Source organism: Dipodomys spectabilis, unplaced genomic scaffold (genome assembly GCF_019054845.1).
Source record: "Dipodomys spectabilis isolate Male_0828 unplaced genomic scaffold, ASM1905484v1 ptg000066l, whole genome shotgun sequence".
Classification (NCBI taxonomy): Eukaryota; Metazoa; Chordata; class Mammalia; order Rodentia; family Heteromyidae; genus Dipodomys; species Dipodomys spectabilis.
Window position 1 is genome coordinate 4315132 of NW_024870743.1, and position 21333 is coordinate 4336464.

At 45.0% G+C, this 21333-nt stretch overlaps 1 protein-coding gene across 2 annotated transcripts in view; it reads left to right on the forward strand.

Moving 5' to 3' along the window:
- The window catches only part of Cpsf3 (cleavage and polyadenylation specific factor 3), a 37600-nt gene that overhangs the window by 4112 nt on the left and 12155 nt on the right, over window positions 1–21333 (forward strand). The window contains exons 2-12 of one of the 2 annotated variants that reach the window (XM_042680744.1): window positions 441–504; window positions 1927–2024; window positions 2916–3044; window positions 3817–3994; window positions 4733–4822; window positions 5298–5448; window positions 8758–8933; window positions 10296–10454; window positions 12431–12577; window positions 14954–15106; window positions 17303–17411. In XM_042680744.1, coding sequence (XP_042536678.1) covers window positions 441–504; window positions 1927–2024; window positions 2916–3044; window positions 3817–3994; window positions 4733–4822; window positions 5298–5448; window positions 8758–8933; window positions 10296–10454; window positions 12431–12577; window positions 14954–15106; window positions 17303–17411 — 1454 coding nt within the window. Of the gene's footprint in view, window positions 1–440; window positions 505–1926; window positions 2025–2915; window positions 3045–3816; window positions 3995–4732; window positions 4823–5297; window positions 5449–8757; window positions 8934–10295; window positions 10455–12430; window positions 12578–14953; window positions 15107–17302; window positions 17412–21333 lie in introns of those variants that run through there. The other variant, XM_042680745.1, reaches the window with a different exon arrangement.

Genomic DNA, 21333 nt, shown 5'->3' on the forward strand with positions numbered 1-21333 from the left:
ACCACTTCCAGTTTTCTGGTTGTTAATTGGAGATAAGAGTCTCATGGACTTTCCTGCCTGGGCTGGCTTTGAACGACCATCCTCAGATCTCAGCCTCCTGAGTAGCTAGGATTACAAGGGTGAGCCACCAGCGCTCTGCTAAGCTGAGTTCTTCATGTCAGGTCACTATTAGGCAATGGGATGCAGTTTAATTTGGAAGAACCATTGAATTTATTGGGCTCGGTGTTTTTTGGGGGGTTATTAGGGGGTTTGTGTGTGTGTGTGTGTGTGTGTGTGTGTGTGTGTGTGTGTGTGTGTGTGTGTGTGTGTATTGGGGTTTTTTTTGGCAGGATTAGTGTGGTGTTGGTTCCCAAATGTTGGGATTGTAGGCGTGTATCTTCACGACTGCTTTAAAGCTCTGGTTTTTTTTTTAATTTTATTTTACCTTTGAATTTTTACAGTGGAGCTGGCCAAGAAGTAGGAAGATCATGTATTATTCTGGAGTTCAAAGGAAGAAAAATAATGGTAATTATCATTATTATCATTGATATTATTATTTGATGCTAGGGATTGAACCTAGGACTTTTTGCATGCTAAGAATATGCTCTACCACTGAACTATTCCCTCATTGATTACTCATTTTATAGGTTAACAGAATGGCTCTTTCTGTACTAGATGTTAGGCCTTTTCCTAGCAAATTAGTTTTCTACTTAGTGTTATAATGCATATGATATGTGGTGTATCATGCTGAGAAAATAAATACATGCTTGTACTTCATAATTTAACAAAGCACTAAGTAATCTAAGGAGATTTATCCTGAGGTAAAAATACCAGGTAGGAAGTGGAGCTATGGCTCCAAGTAGTAGAGAGATAGCTTTGAGTAAAAGAGCTCAGGGACAGCACCCAGGTCCTGAGTTCAAGCCCAATAACCAAAAAAGAATTTCAATGTCAACTAGATCTCCAGAACTTGTTTCTTTGAAGTCTTTCTTCTGTTCTTGGGAGTATCTAGCCAACTTCATTGCTCTGCACAGAGCTTTACAGCTCTGAACACCCCAATGCAGCAGGAGTGATTGAGTACTAGTTTACCTAAGCCACCTTTGGCATTCTTCTTCTCTGAGCCTGAGAAGTAGAGGGGTTATAAGAGATGGTTTCTAAGGTCCTCAATAACGGTACTCAAGCCTGTAATCCTAGCTTCTCAGGAGGCTGAGCTCAGATTTGAAGTCAGCAGGCATGAAAGTCAGTGAGACTCTTATCCCCAGCAAAAAACCAGAAGTGGAACTGTGGTTCAAGTGGTAGGGTGCCAGCCTTGACTAAAATTGCTCAGAGACAGTGCCTAGACCCAGAATTCGAGCCCCAATCCTGGTACACCTGTACACACACACACACACAGAGTGCAGTGGCTTGTATGACACACACACACACACACAGAGTGCAGTGGCTTGTATGACACACACACACACACACAGAGTGCAGTGGCTTGTATGACACACACACACACACACACACGCACGCACGCGCACACACACACACACACACACACACGCACGCACGCAAGCAGTGCAGTGGCTTGTATGCCTGACCAGGTACGCTTTCTGTTCCTATGAGCTTCTCACAGATCTGGGAATAGCAAATTGACAAACTTTTAAAAAGCCTACCATCAACAAATACTGGAATTCTTGAAAAAGTTCATTTTGTATAGTGGTCTCACAAAAAACAGCTGGAAAGATGTCTTGTATTTTACATCTGATTTAATTGTGAACTGTATTCTACATTTGGGGGGGTAAGAGTTAATGATAGCAAGTTTACCATATTCAATAAGAATTGCATTACAAGTAGTCATATACAGTCCGTGTTGATTATGTAGAAGGGGGCCAGTGTAATTGGCTGTTTACTGGATGAATTTCAATAAAAGAAGATAGGAGACTAACTTTCTTCTTTCTCTTCTAGCTGGACTGTGGGATCCACCCTGGCCTAGAAGGAATGGATGCTCTCCCTTATATTGACTTGATTGACCCAGCTGAGATTGATCTCCTGTTAATTAGTCAGTAAGTCTTTTCCTTCAAGAGCAGTATTGTTTTTAGGATTGAGTTTGGGTGTGTATATGTGTTTGTGCTGGTCCTGGAGCTTGAACTCAGGGTCTATGCACTGCCCTGAGTTTTTGTGCTCACAGCTAGTGCTCTACCACTTGAGCCATAGCTCTAATTCCAGGGGTTTTTTTGATGGTTAATTGGAGATGAGAGTCTCATGGACTTTCCTGCCTAAGCTGGCTTTCAACCATAATCCTCAGATCTCAGCCTTCCAACTATCTAGGATTACAGGCTTGAGCCATCGCTGCCTAGCTAGCAGTATTATTTCAATATTCTGATTATTCAATATTCAGATTCTGAGATTTTATTTATTTTTTAGAAAACCAAATATTTTCTACTGGGAAACATTGCAAATATCTGTTTCTAAACCAGCACTACATTTTATCATCCTAGGCTAGAGGGGTACTAGGAACAGCTCACCAGCCTCTCTCTGTGTGTAATCTTCTATGTCACAGGGAAGGAGATAGTGAAGATCTTGAGTCCCTGTCAGATGAGACGAGACATCCAGAACATCTCCCTAGACTCACTGCTTGTCCCTTTCTTCTTGAACTTCATATATGCATAGTGACATTCTGCTAACTCATTACCATTTCTGGCTGCCAATGAAGCTCCAGTTCTAGTCTTGTCTATTAATTTACTGAAAAGACTTGCTGGGTTTTTTTAAGTGCTTTTAAAATAATTTCCTATATCAGAACTCTATGCCTTATTCCTCTCTGCACACACCTACACAAGCCTACTTGGTTTACTCAAAGTATTATTATGTAATGTAGGCTCCAGGAGCAGCAATTTAATTACACTTGGAGCTTGCTGGATAATGTGTGAATTTGTTCAATCTTGTCTGTTTTTAAGTTTCCACTTAGATCACTGTGGAGCATTGCCCTGGTTTCTACAGAAGACAAGTTTCAAAGGAAGAACATTTATGACACATGCCACGAAAGCTATTTATAGATGGCTTCTATCAGACTACGTCAAAGTTAGGTAAATGGTTTTCTTAGATCATCCCAGCTCTCCACAGTGCATAGCTCAAAATAGAGACCATTTTGTGTTTTGAAATACTGTAGTCTCAGTTATTCTCCAGATTTAGTCATGCAGAAATAAGCCACTGTGTGTCAGACCTTCCTGCCTTTATTTCCTTTTGGTTTCACACCCTTTTAAAGCTTTCGTAAATATACATAGTCCTACAGCACAAACACAGAGGGTAGAAAGGCACTGTAAACAGCATTTCAGAATTGTATTACTATTTAAAGTCAAATATATTGAGCAATCATATCTACTAAAATTTTATTTTGGATTAGATGATGACCAAAAATGGCTAAAAATGTTACATGAGGAAATTTTTCTTTTAAAGGAAATAACACACAAAAAAAGAGTTTTGTGAAGGCCTTAACCTTTCCTGTCAGAAAGTTTAGAGCATAAGTGTGATTCCTGCAGTTCACAGGATTAACCTTCACGCATTGTCGTAAGCTGCATATGATGGTATTTGCCTGGGGAGAGTGAGATAGGAGGACCATAATTTGAAGTGAAGTTGACTATATAGTAAGACCTAGTCTCAAAAGACAACAACAACAAAAATCTAAAGTTGATGTTTAATTCAGTAGTAGCTAAAATATTACTATGCAAATACAGACGAATAGGAAATTATACCTAGAATTGCTAGTTCACACCTAAAAAGTGCTTATGTGCCCAGCAGTCTTTAGTCTGATGTGAAACATCTTGCCCTTGATGCCTTTTGTTAACTCTTTCAATTTAGTAACATATCAGCAGATGACATGCTGTACACTGAGACAGATTTGGAAGAAAGTATGGACAAAATTGAAACCATCAACTTCCATGAAGTTAAGGAAGTTGCAGGAATCAAGTTTTGGTGTTACCATGCAGGCCACGTCCTGGGAGCCGCCATGTTCATGATTGAGATCGCGGGTGTGAAGGTAACTTTCCCGCCCAAGAGGAAGCAGGCCTGCGGTAGGCCAGCCACTAGCCTGCATTTGCACTCTGGCTGCAAATCGGAGTCACTTAGGAAGCTTCAAGAAATTCCTGTTGAATACCTCTAAGAAATACCTAACCTGGAGGTTTGGCCTTGGCTCTTTCCTTTCCAGATGATTTTCCTCTGTACCCTGGGGTATGAACCAGTGTTTCATTTTTCAATGAATCTTTTTAGCTGCTCATGTTTGAAACTTGTGCACACTGAGTTGGTACAGTATGTCATCACATGAGCTATTCTTGCACTTTGCTGCAGCAGCACAGAAAATGTAAGTAGCCTGAGTGCCTACCTGATGATCCTCATCTGAAATTGGATTTGCCTCTCTGGGCACCTGCCATCCACACTAGACAGTGCTCCAGTCCTCCAGAGATTGCATTCTATCAGCATGCCCTTTTTTTCTTCCCCTTTACTGAGAAATACTTTGTCAGTACTTACTATGGGGTGAGTCCAGGCTGCTTTCTTCTCATTAGTTATAATGGTAAGACAACCGAAATGCAGGATGGGTGTTGGTGCCAAAACCACCTCACACCTGCTGACTACACATAACATGGGATCTGTGTGCCGGTGCAGGGTGTTTCTAACTTAATTTTATTACTAGATTTTACAAGATTAAAATCTTCACTAGCAATATGAGGCCTTCCCTAAAACTTAATTTCCAGGGTTTTTTTTTTTTTTTCCTTCACAGCTTTTATACACAGGAGATTTCTCAAGACAAGAAGATAGACACCTAATGGCCGCTGAAATTCCTAATATTAAACCTGATATACTTATCATTGTAAGTATTACTGTATGTACTACAACTAGTGTAACATAGGGAGAATTTCTCTTGTGTGTGTGTTTGTGTGTGTGTGCGCGCGCGCGTGCAAGTGCAAATCCTGAGGCTTAAACTCAAGGCCTTGGTGCTCTACCACTTGAGCTACATTTCCACTTCCATCTTTTTACTGGTTAATTGGAGAGAAGATTCACACAGATTTGTCTGCCTAGAAAGTAGAATTGCAGGCATGTGCTATCAGTGGTCCAGCTTGATTCCACTTTCTAAAATGTTAAATTACTTAGGATTTTTTTTTATTTGCTCTTCTTTCCAGTTTATATATGTACTAAATAACATTGTTATAATTAACAACATGTATTCAGGTGAAAGACAAGTTAGTAGAGAAAAGAATCGCTTTACTACAGCATTTCATGAGCATGTAACTTTTAAGATCTTGGGGGCTGTTTGGCCTTGGTCTCACATGTCTAATCTGTTGTAGGAATCTACGTACGGGACCCATATCCATGAGAAGCGCGAAGAGCGAGAAGCACGGTTCTGCAACACTGTCCACGACATTGTGAATAGAGGTGGCCGAGGCCTCATTCCCGTCTTTGCGCTGGGAAGGGCTCAGGAGCTGCTCTTGATTCTAGGTATTTGGGAGGCTCCTAAGACCAGACATCATTTTACTAAGACATTAATGTGGCCTTGCTGTGCCATTCCACCACTCTTGGCTTCAGTTTCTTCTTTCAAAAATGGGGATTTAGCCGAGTGCCAGGCTCATGCTTGTAATCCTAGCTATTGAAGAGGCTGAGATTGAGGATTGTGGTTTGAAGCCACCCCTGCAGGACAAGTCCATGAGACTCTTTATCTCCAGTTAACCATAAAAGCTAGAAGTGGAGCTATGGCTCAAGTGGTATAGTGTTAGCCTTGAGCAGAAAGAGCTTGGGGACAGTACCCTAAATTCAAGCCCTAGGACTGGCACTAAAAAAAAAAATAAAGGGTTTGGTTTTGGTTTCTTTGGTGCTAGTAAGAGCCCAGGAGAGCAGCATTTCATACTCTGCTCTGGGACTATCAGCTGGTGAGCCTTTCTGCTTGCTGTCAGCATTCGAAGTCTCAAAATGTGCATACTCCTGACCAGCAGTCCCACTTCTGAGGAATTAATGAGGTGTATAGAATGACTTTCCAGTAAGGTTAGTCATCATCTTTTTTTTAAAATACTTTTGTTAATTGAGATTGAATGATTACATAAATTTCACAGTATTGTGGGATAGTGATGCTTACAGTCACAAACACATTTTAAACTTCACAAGGCAAGTTGTTATTATCATAGTCTATAAAGTTTGTGAATTCAATAAGCTTTGACAGTATAGCTATTTCTTCCAAGTTGAGTGATGCGTACATTTCTTTCCTTTTGCTTAGTGTAAGCTGGTGTGTGTGTGTATGTATGTGTGTGTGTGTTGTTGTTGTTGTTATTGTTTGCCAGTCCTAAGGCTTGAACTCAGGTCCTGGGCACTGTCCCTGAGATTTTTTTTTTTTTTTGGTCAAGGCTAGCTCTCTTCAACTTGAGCCACAGCACCACTTCCAGCTTTTTCCATTGATGTACTGAAGAATGGAGCCCAGGGCTCCATGCATGCTAGCAAGCACTCTACCACTTAGTCACATTTCCAGCACCATCTTAGTTTGAAAAGAAATACTTGAGTAGTCACTGCATTGTAGGGTATTCCCTATCATGTTCTAAATCAGCACAGTCCCATCTGTTCCTCCTAATCGGGCCTCTTTCCTGAGTACAAGTCAAAGTGGCCCTAAAGACTTGGCATGAAGGGTTTGCAACCACTAACAGCGAGGGAAATGAGGAAGGGGATGCCACATTGTCACCATCATATTGGTGCCAGTTGCTGCAAGATGTGACCAGTAAGAATGTAGTACGTAATGAGGCACTGGTGCCTTACACCTGTAAACTAGCTACTCAGGAGGCTGAGGTTTGCGGATCACATTTGAAGACAGCCTGGGCCAGAAAAATCTGTGAGACATCTTTAACCAGCAAAAAGCTAGAAGTGGAACTGTGGCTCATGATGCCAGCTTTGAGCAAGAAAACAAAGTGATGCTGGGTGCCGGTGGCTCACACCTGTAATCCTAGCTACTCAGGAGGTTGAGGTCTAAGGATCACGGTTCAAAGCCAGCCTGGGCAGGAATGTCCATGAGACTCTTATCTCTAGTTAACCACCAAAAAACAGTAAGTGGCGCTGTGGCTCAAATGGTAGAGCGCTTGCCTTGAGCTAAAGAGCTCAGAAACCACCCAGGCCCAGAGTTGAAGACCCACGACCCACAAAAACAAAACAACAACAACAAGAAACAAGGCAAGAGCACAAGGACCCATGTTCAAGCTCCAGTACTAGCACCAAAACAAAACCATTATATTACCCAGTCATATTTTAATTTCAGGTGAATAGGAAGACTTCAGTACGTGAAAAGCTAAGAAACTTCTGTTTATCTGAAGTTGAAGTGGAGGTTTGGTGTTTTTATCTGGTAACCCCACCATGAAAGCATGAATTATAGTTCATGAGCCAGGACCACAGAATGTGATTGTTGCCCCTTTTCCTACCTGCTCCCTGCAGTGCGGTGTGATGGGAAGGGAACATGCCCTTGGTCAAGTTACTTAATTATTTTTCAATATTTGTTCATAAAAATACAAAAACAAGCTGGGTGCCGGTGGCTCATGCCTGTAATCCTAGCTACTCAGGAGGCTGAGATCTGAGAATCATGGTTCAAAGCCAGCCCGAGCAGGAAAGTCTGTGAGACTCTCATCTCCAATAAACCACTCAGAACTAGAAGTGATGCTGTGGCTCAAGTGGTAGAGCTCTAGCCTTGAGCTGAAGAGCTGAGGGACAGCGCCCAGGCCCAGAGTTCAAGCCCCACTACTGACAAAAAACAAAAAAACTGATATGTTCATGGGATATAATGTATGAGAAGTTCTATTAGAATGTACTTGAAACTTTGACACTATTAAATTTGTTTAGTTATTTCTAAAAAAAAAAAAAAAAAACATGAACAGGCTGGGAAGGTGGCTGTGTGGGAGAGTGCTTGCCTTGCATGCATGAAGCCCTGGGTTCGATTCCTCAGCACCACATAAGCAGAAAAAGCCGGAAGTGGCACTACGGCTCAAGTGGTAGAGAGCTAGCCTTGAGCTGAAGAGCTGAGGGACAGTGCCCAGGCCCAGAGATCAGGCCCCATGACCAACAAAATAAAGCATGAACAGTGGCTGGGAACGTGGCTCAGTGGTAGAGCACTTGCCTTGCATGCATGAGGCCCTGGGTTCGATTCCCCAGCACCACATAAGCAAAAAGAAAAAAAGCTGGAGTGGCGCTGTGGCTCAAGTGGTAGAGCGCTAGCCTTGAGCTGAAGAGTTGAGGGACAGCACCCAGGCCCAGAGTTCAGGCACCACAATCAGACCCCCCCCCCAAAAAAAAAAAAAAATGAACAAAATAAGTCAGGACAGAATAGGAAATGCATGTATAACCCACATGACAAGTCTTTGAGGTATAGTCAGTGGTCTGTTGGTCTGTTATTCAGTAAACTGTAACTGAATCATTTGTTAAAACTTCTCCATCTTTGGTCTATGATCACAACATTTTAATTAAGTTTGTTTTTTAGATTTTGTGCTCTTTTCTGCTGGGGGGGCGGGGTTGGGCAAGAGCTGAGACCAGGACTGAAACTCCATCTGGTGCTTATTTCCAATCTGAGCCATGCCTCCAATCCCCACACCAGTATTTTGAAGTAAGTTTAGACTTTAAGTCTAAATTTGTATAGACCAAAATTATTTTTCTTAACTTTTTAAAATATAATTTTGTGATACTTCTTGGTTTCATGTGAATTTTGAAGTTATTTGTGGGTATCATTTATTGTTTGAACTACATCTAGCACATAACTGAGCCGGGCTGTTTCTCTCACAATGGCTGTAGATGAGTACTGGCAGAACCACCCTGAGCTGCACGACATCCCCATCTATTACGCGTCCTCATTGGCTAAGAAGTGCATGGCTGTGTACCAGACGTACGTAAATGCCATGAATGACAAGATCCGAAAGCAGATCAACATCAATAATCCCTTTGTTTTCAAACACATCAGCAACCTGAAGGTGAGTATATGTGGGCAAAGGGAGGCTAAGGTTGGTCCTGGCAATGGTGAACTGTCTGAGTCCTCCTCTGGAGGCCAGCCTCTTCTTTGGTCAGCCATGGTATTCCTCCATGACATCGACAGGGCAGCACCTGGCATTGTATTTGTTTAAGACAGGGTCTGGCTATACAGCCCAAGCTGGCACAAGCTCTTCCTCCTTCTGCTTCAACCTCCAGAATGCTGGGATAAACAGCATTCTTTTTTCACTTTAGCAGATTTGCCAGTTACTCTGAGCCTTTACAAACTCCCAGTGTTTATAGTTGCTGTTAACTTGGCTCTCTCTTGCCATAAGAATAAAGTCTTGACAAGAAAAAGATGGTATGCTGTCTAGTCAGAATCTCAACTTCCATCCAGAGCTCATCATCTTTTTGATTAGTACTACAAATTCCAGATTTAATGCCCCATAGGTTTACTTTTCAAGAGCATTTGGTAAAATCTGATGTAATGAATATCTAAAATAATGTAAGTTGTAAGTTGTATTCCAGGCCCTGAGAATATCCTTGGGCCTTCAGCTACGTGTGGAGAGTTTAGTGCTAAGCAAATTGACTGCTCTGTATCGCGTCCCTCCACGGTTGCTGGCCTACAGTTTAAGTGGTCTTATATAGCCTCATAGACTATTTCCATTGAAGTAGTCTTTTTTTTTTTCCTTGGGTCAAGTCATGGGGCCTGAACTCTGGGCCTGGGCGCTGTCCCTCAGCTCTTCAATTCAAGGCTAGCGCTCTACCATTTGAGCCGCAACGCCACGTCCAGCTTTTTTTCTTTTTTTTTTTTTTTTTTTTTTTTGCTTTTCTGGTGCTGAGGAATCGAACCCAGGGCCTCAGGCATGTGGGGCAAGCTCTCTACCACTGAGCCACCTTCCCAGTCCCTGAAGTAGTCCTTTAAAGTACTCAAGTTTTGATTTTAAAACTTGGCAATTGAGCCGGGCGCTGGTGGCTCACGCCTGTAATCCTAGCTACTCAGGAGGCTGAGATCTGAGGATCGCGGTTCAAAGCCAGCCCGGGCAGGAGAGACCGTGAGACTCCTATCTCGAATAAACCACCAGAAAACCGGAAGTGGCGCTGTAGCTCAAGTGGTAGAGCGCTCGCCTTGAGCTGAAGAGCTGAGGGACAGCGCCCAGGCCCAGAGTTCAAGCCCCACGACCGACAAAAAAAAAAAAAAAAAAACTTGGCAATTGGACTTAAAGTGTTAACTAGATTTGCCCCGGGCCCTCTCCATAGTGTGGTGAACCTTCTGTATCACATTTTGTTGTTCTTTAAAAGTGAAAGATGCTTTGTCAAACCTGGTGGCCAATGGTTAACTGCTGTACCATTCTTCGTTTTCTCAGAGCATGGACCACTTTGATGATATCGGCCCCAGTGTAGTCATGGCCTCTCCAGGCATGATGCAGAGTGGCTTGTCCCGTGAGTTGTTTGAGAGCTGGTGCACTGATAAGAGGAACGGCGTCATTATTGCAGGGTACTGTGTAGAAGGCACGCTTGCCAAGGTCAGTCTGCATCTCAGGGTGCTTGCAAAAACTGCAGCAGCCTCATCAACTTTCCACTCAAGGAGTTCCTTTAAAACACAAGTTCTGATTTTAAAAAGAGATTGGAAATGGGTAGCTAAAGATGAACACTGCAGACACTGAATGACATAACTACATCTAGGAGATCAGGACGTACATTGAAGTTTAAGAAGTGCTCAGCTAGCCAGGCGCTGGTAGCTCACGCCTATAATCCTAGCTACTCAGGAGGCTGGATCTGAGGATCGAGGTTCAAAGCCAGCCTGGGCAGGAAAGTCTGTGAGACTCTTATCTACAATAAACCACTAGAAAACTGGAAGTGACGCTGTGGCTCAAGCGGTAGAGAGCTCGCCTTGAGCTAAAGAGCGCAGGGACAGTGCCCAAGCCCAGAGTTCAAGCCCCACGACCGACCAAAAAAAAAGAAGTGCTCAGCTGGTTACAAGTAATAAAATGAACAAAAGGATAGGAGACCATTTGTGTTTGTTCACACTGAGTACCCTCAGCTAATGAAGAGGTTTACTGATAAAGGCTGAGTATCTCTCACCCAAAGTGCCAAGGACTGAAAGAGGAATTTTTTTTTCTGTTTTGTAGTTTTGGGTTTTTGGAGTGTTTGCATGGGCTTTACCAGTTGAGTGTGCCTAATCTTTGTATATTCAGAAAGTGTTGTATTTTGGAGAGTTGTTTTTGTTTTTAATTTTCATTTTCAAACTAAAGGTGCTCATCTTGTGACATAGTCTTTTAAAACCCTGTAGAAGGGGCCTGACTCTGACCCATGTGTATATATTCACAGCTACTTGGGATCAGATCAGGTTTGAGGCCAACCTGGGCAGAATGTCATGAAAAGTATGTCTCAACCAACAACTAAGTGAGGTGATATGCACCTGTCATCCTAACAGCGCAGGAATCCTAAACCGGAGGATGACAGCACAGGTCAGCCAGGGCATACAAGACCCCAAAGTAAATCAAAAGGAGCTGGAAGCATGACTCAAGTGGTTGAACGCCTGCTTAGTACATGTGAAGCCCTGAGCTCAACCCTGACCACCACCAAAACCAATAAATAAGTCACGCTGTAGACTGCCTGTCATTGTATTGGTGTAACATGTCTGTTCTTAGCTTCTAGGGAAGAAGATGTAGAAAATAATGGAAACTTATTGACAAAGATGTATGAATATCTAAGCATTGGAAGCTTAAGAGACAGTGTATGAGCATCTCGTTCTCATAGTCTTATTGTTAACATCTATTTTATATTGAAAAACAAGGTGATTTCTCACTTTGCCCATTTGCAATTAGAGAGAATATTGGTCGTGTGTTTAAAGTGGATTTCCATTATGTAGAAATTCTGATATCTGGAAAGTGCTTTTCTAGCCTAGGAAAAGAGCTGGGATTGCATGTTTGCCTTCTAAGTATGTGTTCTAGTTTTCACTTCTAAATATACTGAGTTTTAGTTAATTTTCTTATTCTCCTGAATAAAGTTTTCTTATCATGAAAATGAGTATTTGGAACTTCGTAAGTCAATGATATTGGACTGATTTTTGTGCTGAAGCTTATGGTGGAGCTTAACATACGAGTGGAAGGCTGCATGACAAAACTGAAAATGTGGGCTGGAATGTGGCTTAGTGGTAGAGAGCTTGCCTAGCATGCATCAAGCCCTGGGTTTGATTCCTCACTACCACATACACAGAAAAAGCCAGAAGTTGCTGGGTGCTGGTGGTGCATACCTGTAATCCTACCTGCTCAGGATATCCTGAGGCAGGAAAGTCTATAAGACTGTTATCTCCAATTAACCACCAGAAAACCAGAAGTGGCACTGTGGCTCAAGTGGTAGAGTACTAACCTTGAGCTGAAGAGCTGTTACAGTGCCCAGGCCCAGAGTTCAAGCCCCACAACTGACAAAAAAAAAAAAACTGAAAATGTGCCTGTTCTAATTGGACAGTCTGTTTTCTTATATTTGTTTTTAACAGCATATCATGTCTGAGCCTGAAGAAATCACTACCATGTCTGGACAGAAGTTGCCGCTGAAAATGTCGGTTGATTACATTTCTTTCTCTGCTCATACAGATTACCAGCAAACCAGTGAATTTATTCGTGCTTTGAAACCGCCTCATGTGGTTAGTATGAATTTGGTCTATTGTGAACGTTTAGTTAATATTAAGGAGGAAGAAGCATACTCCCAAGCCCCCGACCCAGCAGCCCTCTGTCAACAGAGCATTTGCACTGCGCTTGCTTTGACCTTCAGCCCCCCCCTCCACCCCTTGTGTTAGGCAAGCTGCATTCTTACTTCGTTCACTTTTTTGTGACCCTTCCTCAGGTCCCTGTTTCAGCTCCTGTTCATTCTGTTTGCTGCAGCCTGCCCAGTAACCTAAGAGCCAGGCTTGCGATGCAGCCGCTTGTTTGAACTCTGCTCATTCCTTTACCTTCTGTGTTATCCTGAGCAAGCTAGTTAGCCTTTGTGTCCCTCATTATAGATAGGGATGGTAATGCCACACAAGGCCATTGGGACAATGGAATGAGAGCATGTGCCTAAAGCACTTACTAGGATAACTGGTTAATAATATGTGAAATAGACAAAGCAAGAGTAATTTGGACAGGGAAAAACCTTAATAGTAAAATAGATATGACACATTTGTACATAAAGCTCCTTATCAGTATGATTAGCCTGTCTCTTTAAGCTTCGTGTAATAAAAGTAATAGTTATATACTTTGATGGAGTTAGCAAGAAGAAGAAACTGAAAATAATGTGTGCTTTTAATTAGAAGAATACTATGGGACTGAGGTCTGTAGAAAATAGATAAAATTCCCTTTTGACATGAAAAAAAGTAGATTAGAGGAAATGGCTTTCTGTTAGTTGCTTTGATTTGTTGCTATAAAATGTTTTTATTGAAAATCTATATAACATACAACATGCATTTGAAAGTCTATAATTCAGTGGCATCAGGCCATTGTGCAACCGGAACTTTCCATTGCCCCAAACAGACTACCCGTCACTCCCTGTTCCCTTCTCTCAGCCCTCAGTTACCTCTAGTGCACTTCCTATCTCTGAGTTTGCCTGACCTAGGAGAAGTGTATACCACTCCGGTGCTTTCCAGGTTCATCTGCGTTGTGATGTGTGTCAGAACTGCATGCTCTATGCTAGGTGATATTCCATCATCTGTACATGTTCCATGTTTTGTCTGATTTATTTGTCCATTGATGCATACTTAGTTATATCACTTTTGGCTTTGACATTCATTTCTCTGATGAGTTGAGCATCACCTTGTGTGCTCGTCTGTAGTCTCTAGGTAATATCTAGTGTGAAGGTCCTCAGGACTGAGCAGTGGCGTTAGTGGTCAAGTTCATTGATGGACATATCACTTACAGTCACGTGTATGTGTGCAATGCAGAGGACTCCACGATTTCTAGTGTACATGGCTGTGGCCATTCTCAGGTCATCAGCTGGGAAGAGATCTGTCCTCTGCTTTCTCTGTTGTTCCAGTTCATCTTTAAATCCCTGAATTGAACTTGATGCTCTCTTCCTCCAATAACCAGTGGCAAAAGTGTAACTACGTAGTAATTCTTACGTACTAGCAGTGTTAGTTAATAGCCAGCATTTATTTAGTGAGTATTGGCATTTGCCAGGCGCTGCACTAGCGATTCACATGAGGAACTCGTGTAATCATTGTAACAGGCGCCTGAGGTGCCAGAGGCCTTAGCCAGCAGCACACGGCAGTGCCAGGACTCAGTGTTCGCCTGTAGGTAACACAGTGGCAAGCCTCCACCCAGGAATGTCTCAGCAGCCACACTTCACCAGCCAGACAGGAGCCATCTGCCAGTGGGCTAGAAGCTAGGAAAATAGAGGTTACAAAAGTTGTTGCACATGTCTGTAATTCCAGCACTAAGGAGGCTGAGGCAGGAGGACTGAGGTATGAGGCTAGCCTGGACAGCACAGTGAGACTCAGCTCAAAAAAAAAATACAGCCCAAAAAAGAAAAAAACAACAACAACTGAAAAGCTAGTGCCCTCTGACATTTCACTTGGTCCTGAAACCTTGTATTTCCTTGCCTTAATAAACAGAAGAACCTATCAGAAGCTACTTTTTTCCCTTCGTGAAGCCTTTTATGCTGTGCATTAAGAAATGTAGGGAAAACTGGATTCTTTCTGAGAGAGCAGGAGTAGCTAAGAACCATTGTATGTGAAGTTGCAGGGAAGGCAGAGGTCAGCCTGGCCAAGCCCTTTACCATGTGGGCACAGAAGCCTCCCAACAGAAGTGACACTGAGAAGAAGGTTCTTTATACAAAACCGGTGCCACTGAGGATCTTTGTACAAAACAGATGCACCTTACCCTCTTCCCAAGCAGAGCGAAGAGGTCTGTGCAAGTCTGGCTGAAGGCCCTTAAAATTAGTAGTGTACTTCTTCGAGTCTTTCTCATAAATTTAATGCAGTTAAAGATCATTATTTTTCTGAATGAAAGGTATTTCTCGCTACTCTTTGAAATTTTGTCCTGTGTAGATTTTAGTCCATGGGGAACAGAACGAAATGGCCAGACTGAAAGCAGCACTGATTCGAGAATATGAAGATAACGACGAGGTTCACATAGAGGTTCACAACCCTCGGAACACAGAGGCAGTGACCTTAAACTTCAGAGGGGAAAAGCTGGCCAAGGTAAAAGGTGACGTCGCCTCATCCTAGCCATTTTTTCTTTGCGGGGAGGTATTCTCTGTAAGAAGATAGAGTTTCGGAAGGTTGAGGCAGGAAGATCCATGAGTTCCAGGCCAACCTGGGTTATATGCAAGACCCTCTCTCAAAAGGAGGGGAGAAAGAAAACAGATCTTTAATCAAATCTCAAGGAAGTGCTCGCTTCTGTTTACATAGGATGCTACAAAGACCTAAGCCTGATGCCTCTTTCGCTTCTTTTGCTATACTGTCATTTCTCCAGGTGGGAAAGTTTTAGCTAGATTAGTTCTATAGTGAACTTGAGTCCTAGAACTCTTTAATCAACATCTCCACATTTCCTCCCCACCTTCTGTGGGTCAACAGATATGCATTACTATTGCACTATAGCCAGTGGGAAGCTGTGCTAAAGATAGGCCATATCTCTAAATGTGTGCTCTTGGTCTGGCTATGATAGAACACAGAAAGATTGTCTTAAGAAATAATCAGTTTTTATGGTAAACTATAACACAAAATTCAAAACTGAAAAATAAAATTGAAATAGTTAAACACCTGATCTAGGCTTTTAGAATGGTGGAAACACTTTTTATTTTCTGGGTTTTCATTCAGATTTTTTATTTTTATCTTCAAATAGTTGTACAGATTTTTGTAAGTTATTTCTAAGGCAAACTTTTACACAATTTATCTGAAATTTTAAATATCAGGCATGGCATCTGTTGAGTTTATAAATGCATCCCAAGACAGAGATGAAGCCACTGCTGGGTGGGTAGCCTTTCTTACAGTTGAAATGAGAGAAAACAAACAAAAACCTTGGCAGTGAGGCTTGGCTTCCAGGGAAAGCAGCTGGTTGTGGCCACACCTGAGTCCTCACTGCTCACCAAGCCTCCCAGGGCTTGGTGTTGTGCCTGGAAAAGAATACACTCCGTAGGAAATCCCTCACACTCTGCTGGTGGAGCTTCAGGGGCAGGGCGTGCAGTTCCACTTTAGGAGAAGCCACCTTGACCAGGCAGGAAGCTGAGCTTAATAATGATTACTAGGTTGTTCTACTAGGAATTTTAGTTACTTAAAAGCACATGCAGGGGCTGGGAAGGTGGCTCAGTGGTAGAGCGCTCGCCTTGTATGCCTGAGGCCCTGGGTTTGACTCCTCAGCACCACATAAACAAAAAGAAAAAAGCCGGAAGTGGTGCTATGGCTCAAGTGGTAGAGCGCTAGCCTTGAGCTGAAGAGCTGAGGGACAGCACCCAGACCCAGAGTTCAGGCCCCACGACCGGACCAAAAAAAAAAAAAGCACATGCAGACAGAGGGTGTAGCTCAGCAGTAGAGTGCTTGCCTGGCATGCCTTAGAGTTCATCCCTGGTCCTACAAGGAGTTTAAAATTGGTGGCTCATACCTGTAATCCTAGCTACTCAGGAAGCTGAGATCTGAGGATCACGGTTCAAAGCCAGCCCGGGCAGGAAACTCCATGAGACTCTTATCTCCAATAAGCCACCAAAAAACCGGAAGTGGCGCTACGGCTCAATTGATAGAGCACTAGCCTTGAGCTGAAGCGCTCAGGGACAGCGCCCAGAACCAGAGTTCAAGCCCCACAACTGACAAAAAAAAAAAAATATTGGGGGTAGCAGGGAAGGGAGGAGGTAGAGAGTGTGAATTGGTTCAAGGTACACCTTGCATGCATGGAAATATCATAGTGAAGCACCCACATGTTACAGATAGAGATGAACTCAAAAGTTATTAGAAATTGAAAGGAAAAGCATTAGCTTTATCTCCCCCTCTGGTAAGTCGCTGCCAGTTCTCAGAGCAAAGCCTCTTTCCAGAGAAGCGGCTGCAGCACGTGAAGTAGAGCAGTCTCCACTGGTGCTTGTTAGGACAGGGCTGCGTGCCATAGGTGTGTGTCCTTGCTCCGTTAACGCTGCAGTCTTCATCCTGTGAGTCCATGGATTGGTGGTTGGACTAAGGAACCTTTAAGAGCTGTAGGCTTCCTGCCTGTAAGGGTGCAGAATCTGAGCGGTTGTTGCTGCTGTCTGATGCCCCTCTGCTTAACACCTGCTTTCAGACTACTTTCTTCATCATGAGCTCAGCACACTCCCCCTTGTGTGAGGAATGGCACTCCCTCTGGGGTGCCTGGATTTTTCTGTCTTTCATACGTTGTTTTTTCCTCAATTGTACTGTTTCTGTTTGTTGTCTTAGGTCATGGGCTTTTTAGCAGACAAAAAACCAGAACAAGGCCAGCGAGTCTCAGGAATACTTGTTAAAAGAAACTTTAACTATCACATACTTTCTCCTTGTGACCTGTCCAGTAAGTATACTATTCAATATCAAATAGAATTTGATCTCATCATTGAAAGAAAATCTATGAAAAGTTTGCTTCATCTACTGGTCAGATTTTTAAGTAACAACCCAGTAGTATCATGAGTATAGATGACAGTAATCCAAATAACTTTGTAGAAGAAGAAATCTTCCCCAAACTACTGAATCGCTTAACTTATTAGTGAACTTGCTCTTTTTTTTTTTTTTGCCAGTTCTGGGGCTTGACTTGAACTCAGTGCCTGCAGGCTGTCCCTTAGCTGTTTTCCTCTAGGCAGGCACGCTACCAATTGAGCCATAACTCCACTTCCAGCTTTTTGCTGGTTGATTGAAGATAAGAGTTGCATGGACTTTCTTGTCCAGGCTGGCTTCAAACTGATGCCTAGCTCTCAGCCTCCTGTGGAGCTAGGAGCACAGGCATGAGCCGCCAGCCGACACCAGGCTATCGCTGGTCTTTTGTGCCCTCTAAGCTCACCTCTAAAACTGGCTGACCACTCCTGCTGTCCTTGTAGCTATCTATTTTCCACTCTGTGTCAGAGTATAGGCTCTTCTTTCTGGACTATGTTTGGCACCTCCCAGGGGAGCTTTATTACTTTGTTTTGTATGTTGTAGTGGTGGTGGAACCCAGGCCTTTGTGCAAACCAAGCCAGCACTCTACCACTGCACTACAGCTCCAGCCCTCTACCACTACACTACAGCTCCAGCCCTCTACCACTGCACTACAGCTCCAGCCCTACCACTACACTACAGCTCCAGCCCTCTACCACTGCACTACACCTCCAGCACTCTACCACTGCACTACAGCTCCAGCCCTCTACCACTACACTACAGCTCCAGCCCTCTACCACTACACTACAGCTCCAGCCCTCTACCACTACACTACAGCTCCAGCCCTCTACCACTGCACTACAGCTCCAGCACTCTACCACTGCACTACAGCTCCAGCCCTACCACTGCACTACAGCTCCAGCCCTCTACCACTACACTACAGCTCCAGCCCTCTACCACTGCACTACACCTCCAGCACTATACCACTGCACTACACCTCCAGCCCTCTACCACTGCACTACAGCTCCAGCCCTCTACCACTACACTACACCTCCAGCACTCTACCACTACACTACAGCTCCAGCCCTCTACCACTGCACTACACCTCCAGCACTCTACCACTACACTACACTCCAGCCCTCTACCACTGCACTACAGCTCCAGCCCTCTACCACTGCACTACAGCTCCAGCCCTCTACCACTGCACTACACCTCCAGTCCTCTACCACTACACTACAGCTCCAGCCCTCTACCACTACACTACACCTCCAGCCCTACCACTGCACTACAGCTCCAGCCCTACCACTGCACTACAGCTCCAGCACTCTACCACTGCACTACAGCTCCAGCACTATACCACTGCACTACACCTCCAGCCCTCTACCACTACACTACAGCTCCAGCACTCTACCACTGCACTACACCTCCAGCCTTCTACCACTACACTACACCTCCAGCCCTACCACTGCACTACAGCTCCAGCCCTACCACTGCACTACAGCTCCAGCACTCTACCACTGCACTACAGCTCCAGCACTATACCACTGCACTACACCTCCAGCCCTCTACCACTACACTACAGCTCCAGTCCTCTACCACTACACTACACCTCCAGCCTTCTACCACTATACTACAGCTCCAGCCCTCTACCACTGCACTACAGCTCCAGCCCTCTACCACTACACTACAGCTCCAGCCCTCTACCACTACACTACACCTCCAGCCCTACCACTGCACTACAGCTCCAGCCCTCTACCACTACACTACAGCTCCAGCCCTCTACCACTGCACTACACCTCCAGTCCTCTACCACTACACTACAGCTCCAGCCCTCTACCACTGCACTACACCTCCAGCACTCTACCACTGCACTACAGCTCCAGCCCTCTACCACTACACTACACCTCCAGCCCTCTACCACTACACTACAGCTCCAGCCCTCTACCACTGCACTACACCTCCAGCACTCTACCACTGCACTACAGCTCCAGCCCTCTACCACTACACTACAGCTCCAGCCCTCTACCACTTCACTACAGCTCCAGCCCTCTACCACTGCACTACAGCTCCAGCCCTCTACCACTGCACTACAGCTCCAGCCCTACCACTGCACTACAGCTCCAGCCCTCTACCACTACACTACAGCTCCAGCCCTCTACCACTGCACTACACCTCCAGCCCTCTACCACTACACTACAGCTCCAGCCCTACCACTGCACTACAGCTCCAGCCCTCTACCACTGCACTACAGCTCCAGCCCTCTACCACTACACTACAGCTCCAGCCCTCTACCACTACACTACAGCTCCAGCCCTCTACCACTGCACTACACCTCCAGCACTCTACCACTGCACTACAGCTCCAGCCCTCTACCACTACACTACAGCTCCAGCCCTCTACCACTACACTACAGCTCCAGCCCTCTACCACTACACTACAGCTCCAGCCCTCTACCACTGCACTACAGCTCCAGCACTCTACCACTGCACTACAGCTCCAGCCCTACCACTGCACTACAGCTCCAGCCCTCTACCACTACACTACAGCTCCAGCCCTCTACCACTGCACTACACCTCCAGCACTATACCACTGCACTACACCTCCAGCCCTCTACCACTGCACTACAGCTCCAGCCCTCTACCACTACACTACACCTCCAGCACTCTACCACTACACTACAGCTCCAGCCCTCTACCACTGCACTACACCTCCAGCACTCTACCACTACACTACACTCCAGCCCTCTACCACTGCACTACAGCTCCAGCCCTCTACCACTGCACTACAGCTCCAGCCCTCTACCACTGCACTACACCTCCAGTCCTCTACCACTACACTACAGCTCCAGCCCTCTACCACTACACTACACCTCCAGCCCTACCACTGCACTACAGCTCCAGCCCTACCACTGCACTACAGCTCCAGCACTCTACCACTGCACTACAGCTCCAGCACTATACCACTGCACTACACCTCCAGCCCTCTACCACTACACTACAGCTCCAGCACTCTACCACTGCACTACACCTCCAGCCTTCTACCACTACACTACACCTCCAGCCCTACCACTGCACTACAGCTCCAGCCCTACCACTGCACTACAGCTCCAGCACTCTACCACTGCACTACAGCTCCAGCACTATACCACTGCACTACACCTCCAGCCCTCTACCACTACACTACAGCTCCAGTCCTCTACCACTACACTACACCTCCAGCCTTCTACCACTATACTACAGCTCCAGCCCTCTACCACTGCACTACAGCTCCAGCCCTCTACCACTACACTACAGCTCCAGCCCTCTACCACTACACTACACCTCCAGCCCTACCACTGCACTACAGCTCCAGCCCTCTACCACTACACTACAGCTCCAGCCCTCTACCACTGCACTACACCTCCAGTCCTCTACCACTACACTACAGCTCCAGCCCTCTACCACTGCACTACACCTCCAGCACTCTACCACTGCACTACAGCTCCAGCCCTCTACCACTACACTACACCTCCAGCCCTCTACCACTACACTACAGCTCCAGCCCTCTACCACTGCACTACACCTCCAGCACTCTACCACTGCACTACAGCTCCAGCCCTCTACCACTACACTACAGCTCCAGCCCTCTACCACTTCACTACAGCTCCAGCCCTCTACCACTGCACTACAGCTCCAGCCCTCTACCACTGCACTACAGCTCCAGCCCTACCACTGCACTACAGCTCCAGCCCTCTACCACTACACTACAGCTCCAGCCCTCTACCACTGCACTACACCTCCAGCCCTCTACCACTACACTACAGCTCCAGCCCTACCACTGCACTACAGCTCCAGCCCTCTACCACTGCACTACAGCTCCAGCCCTCT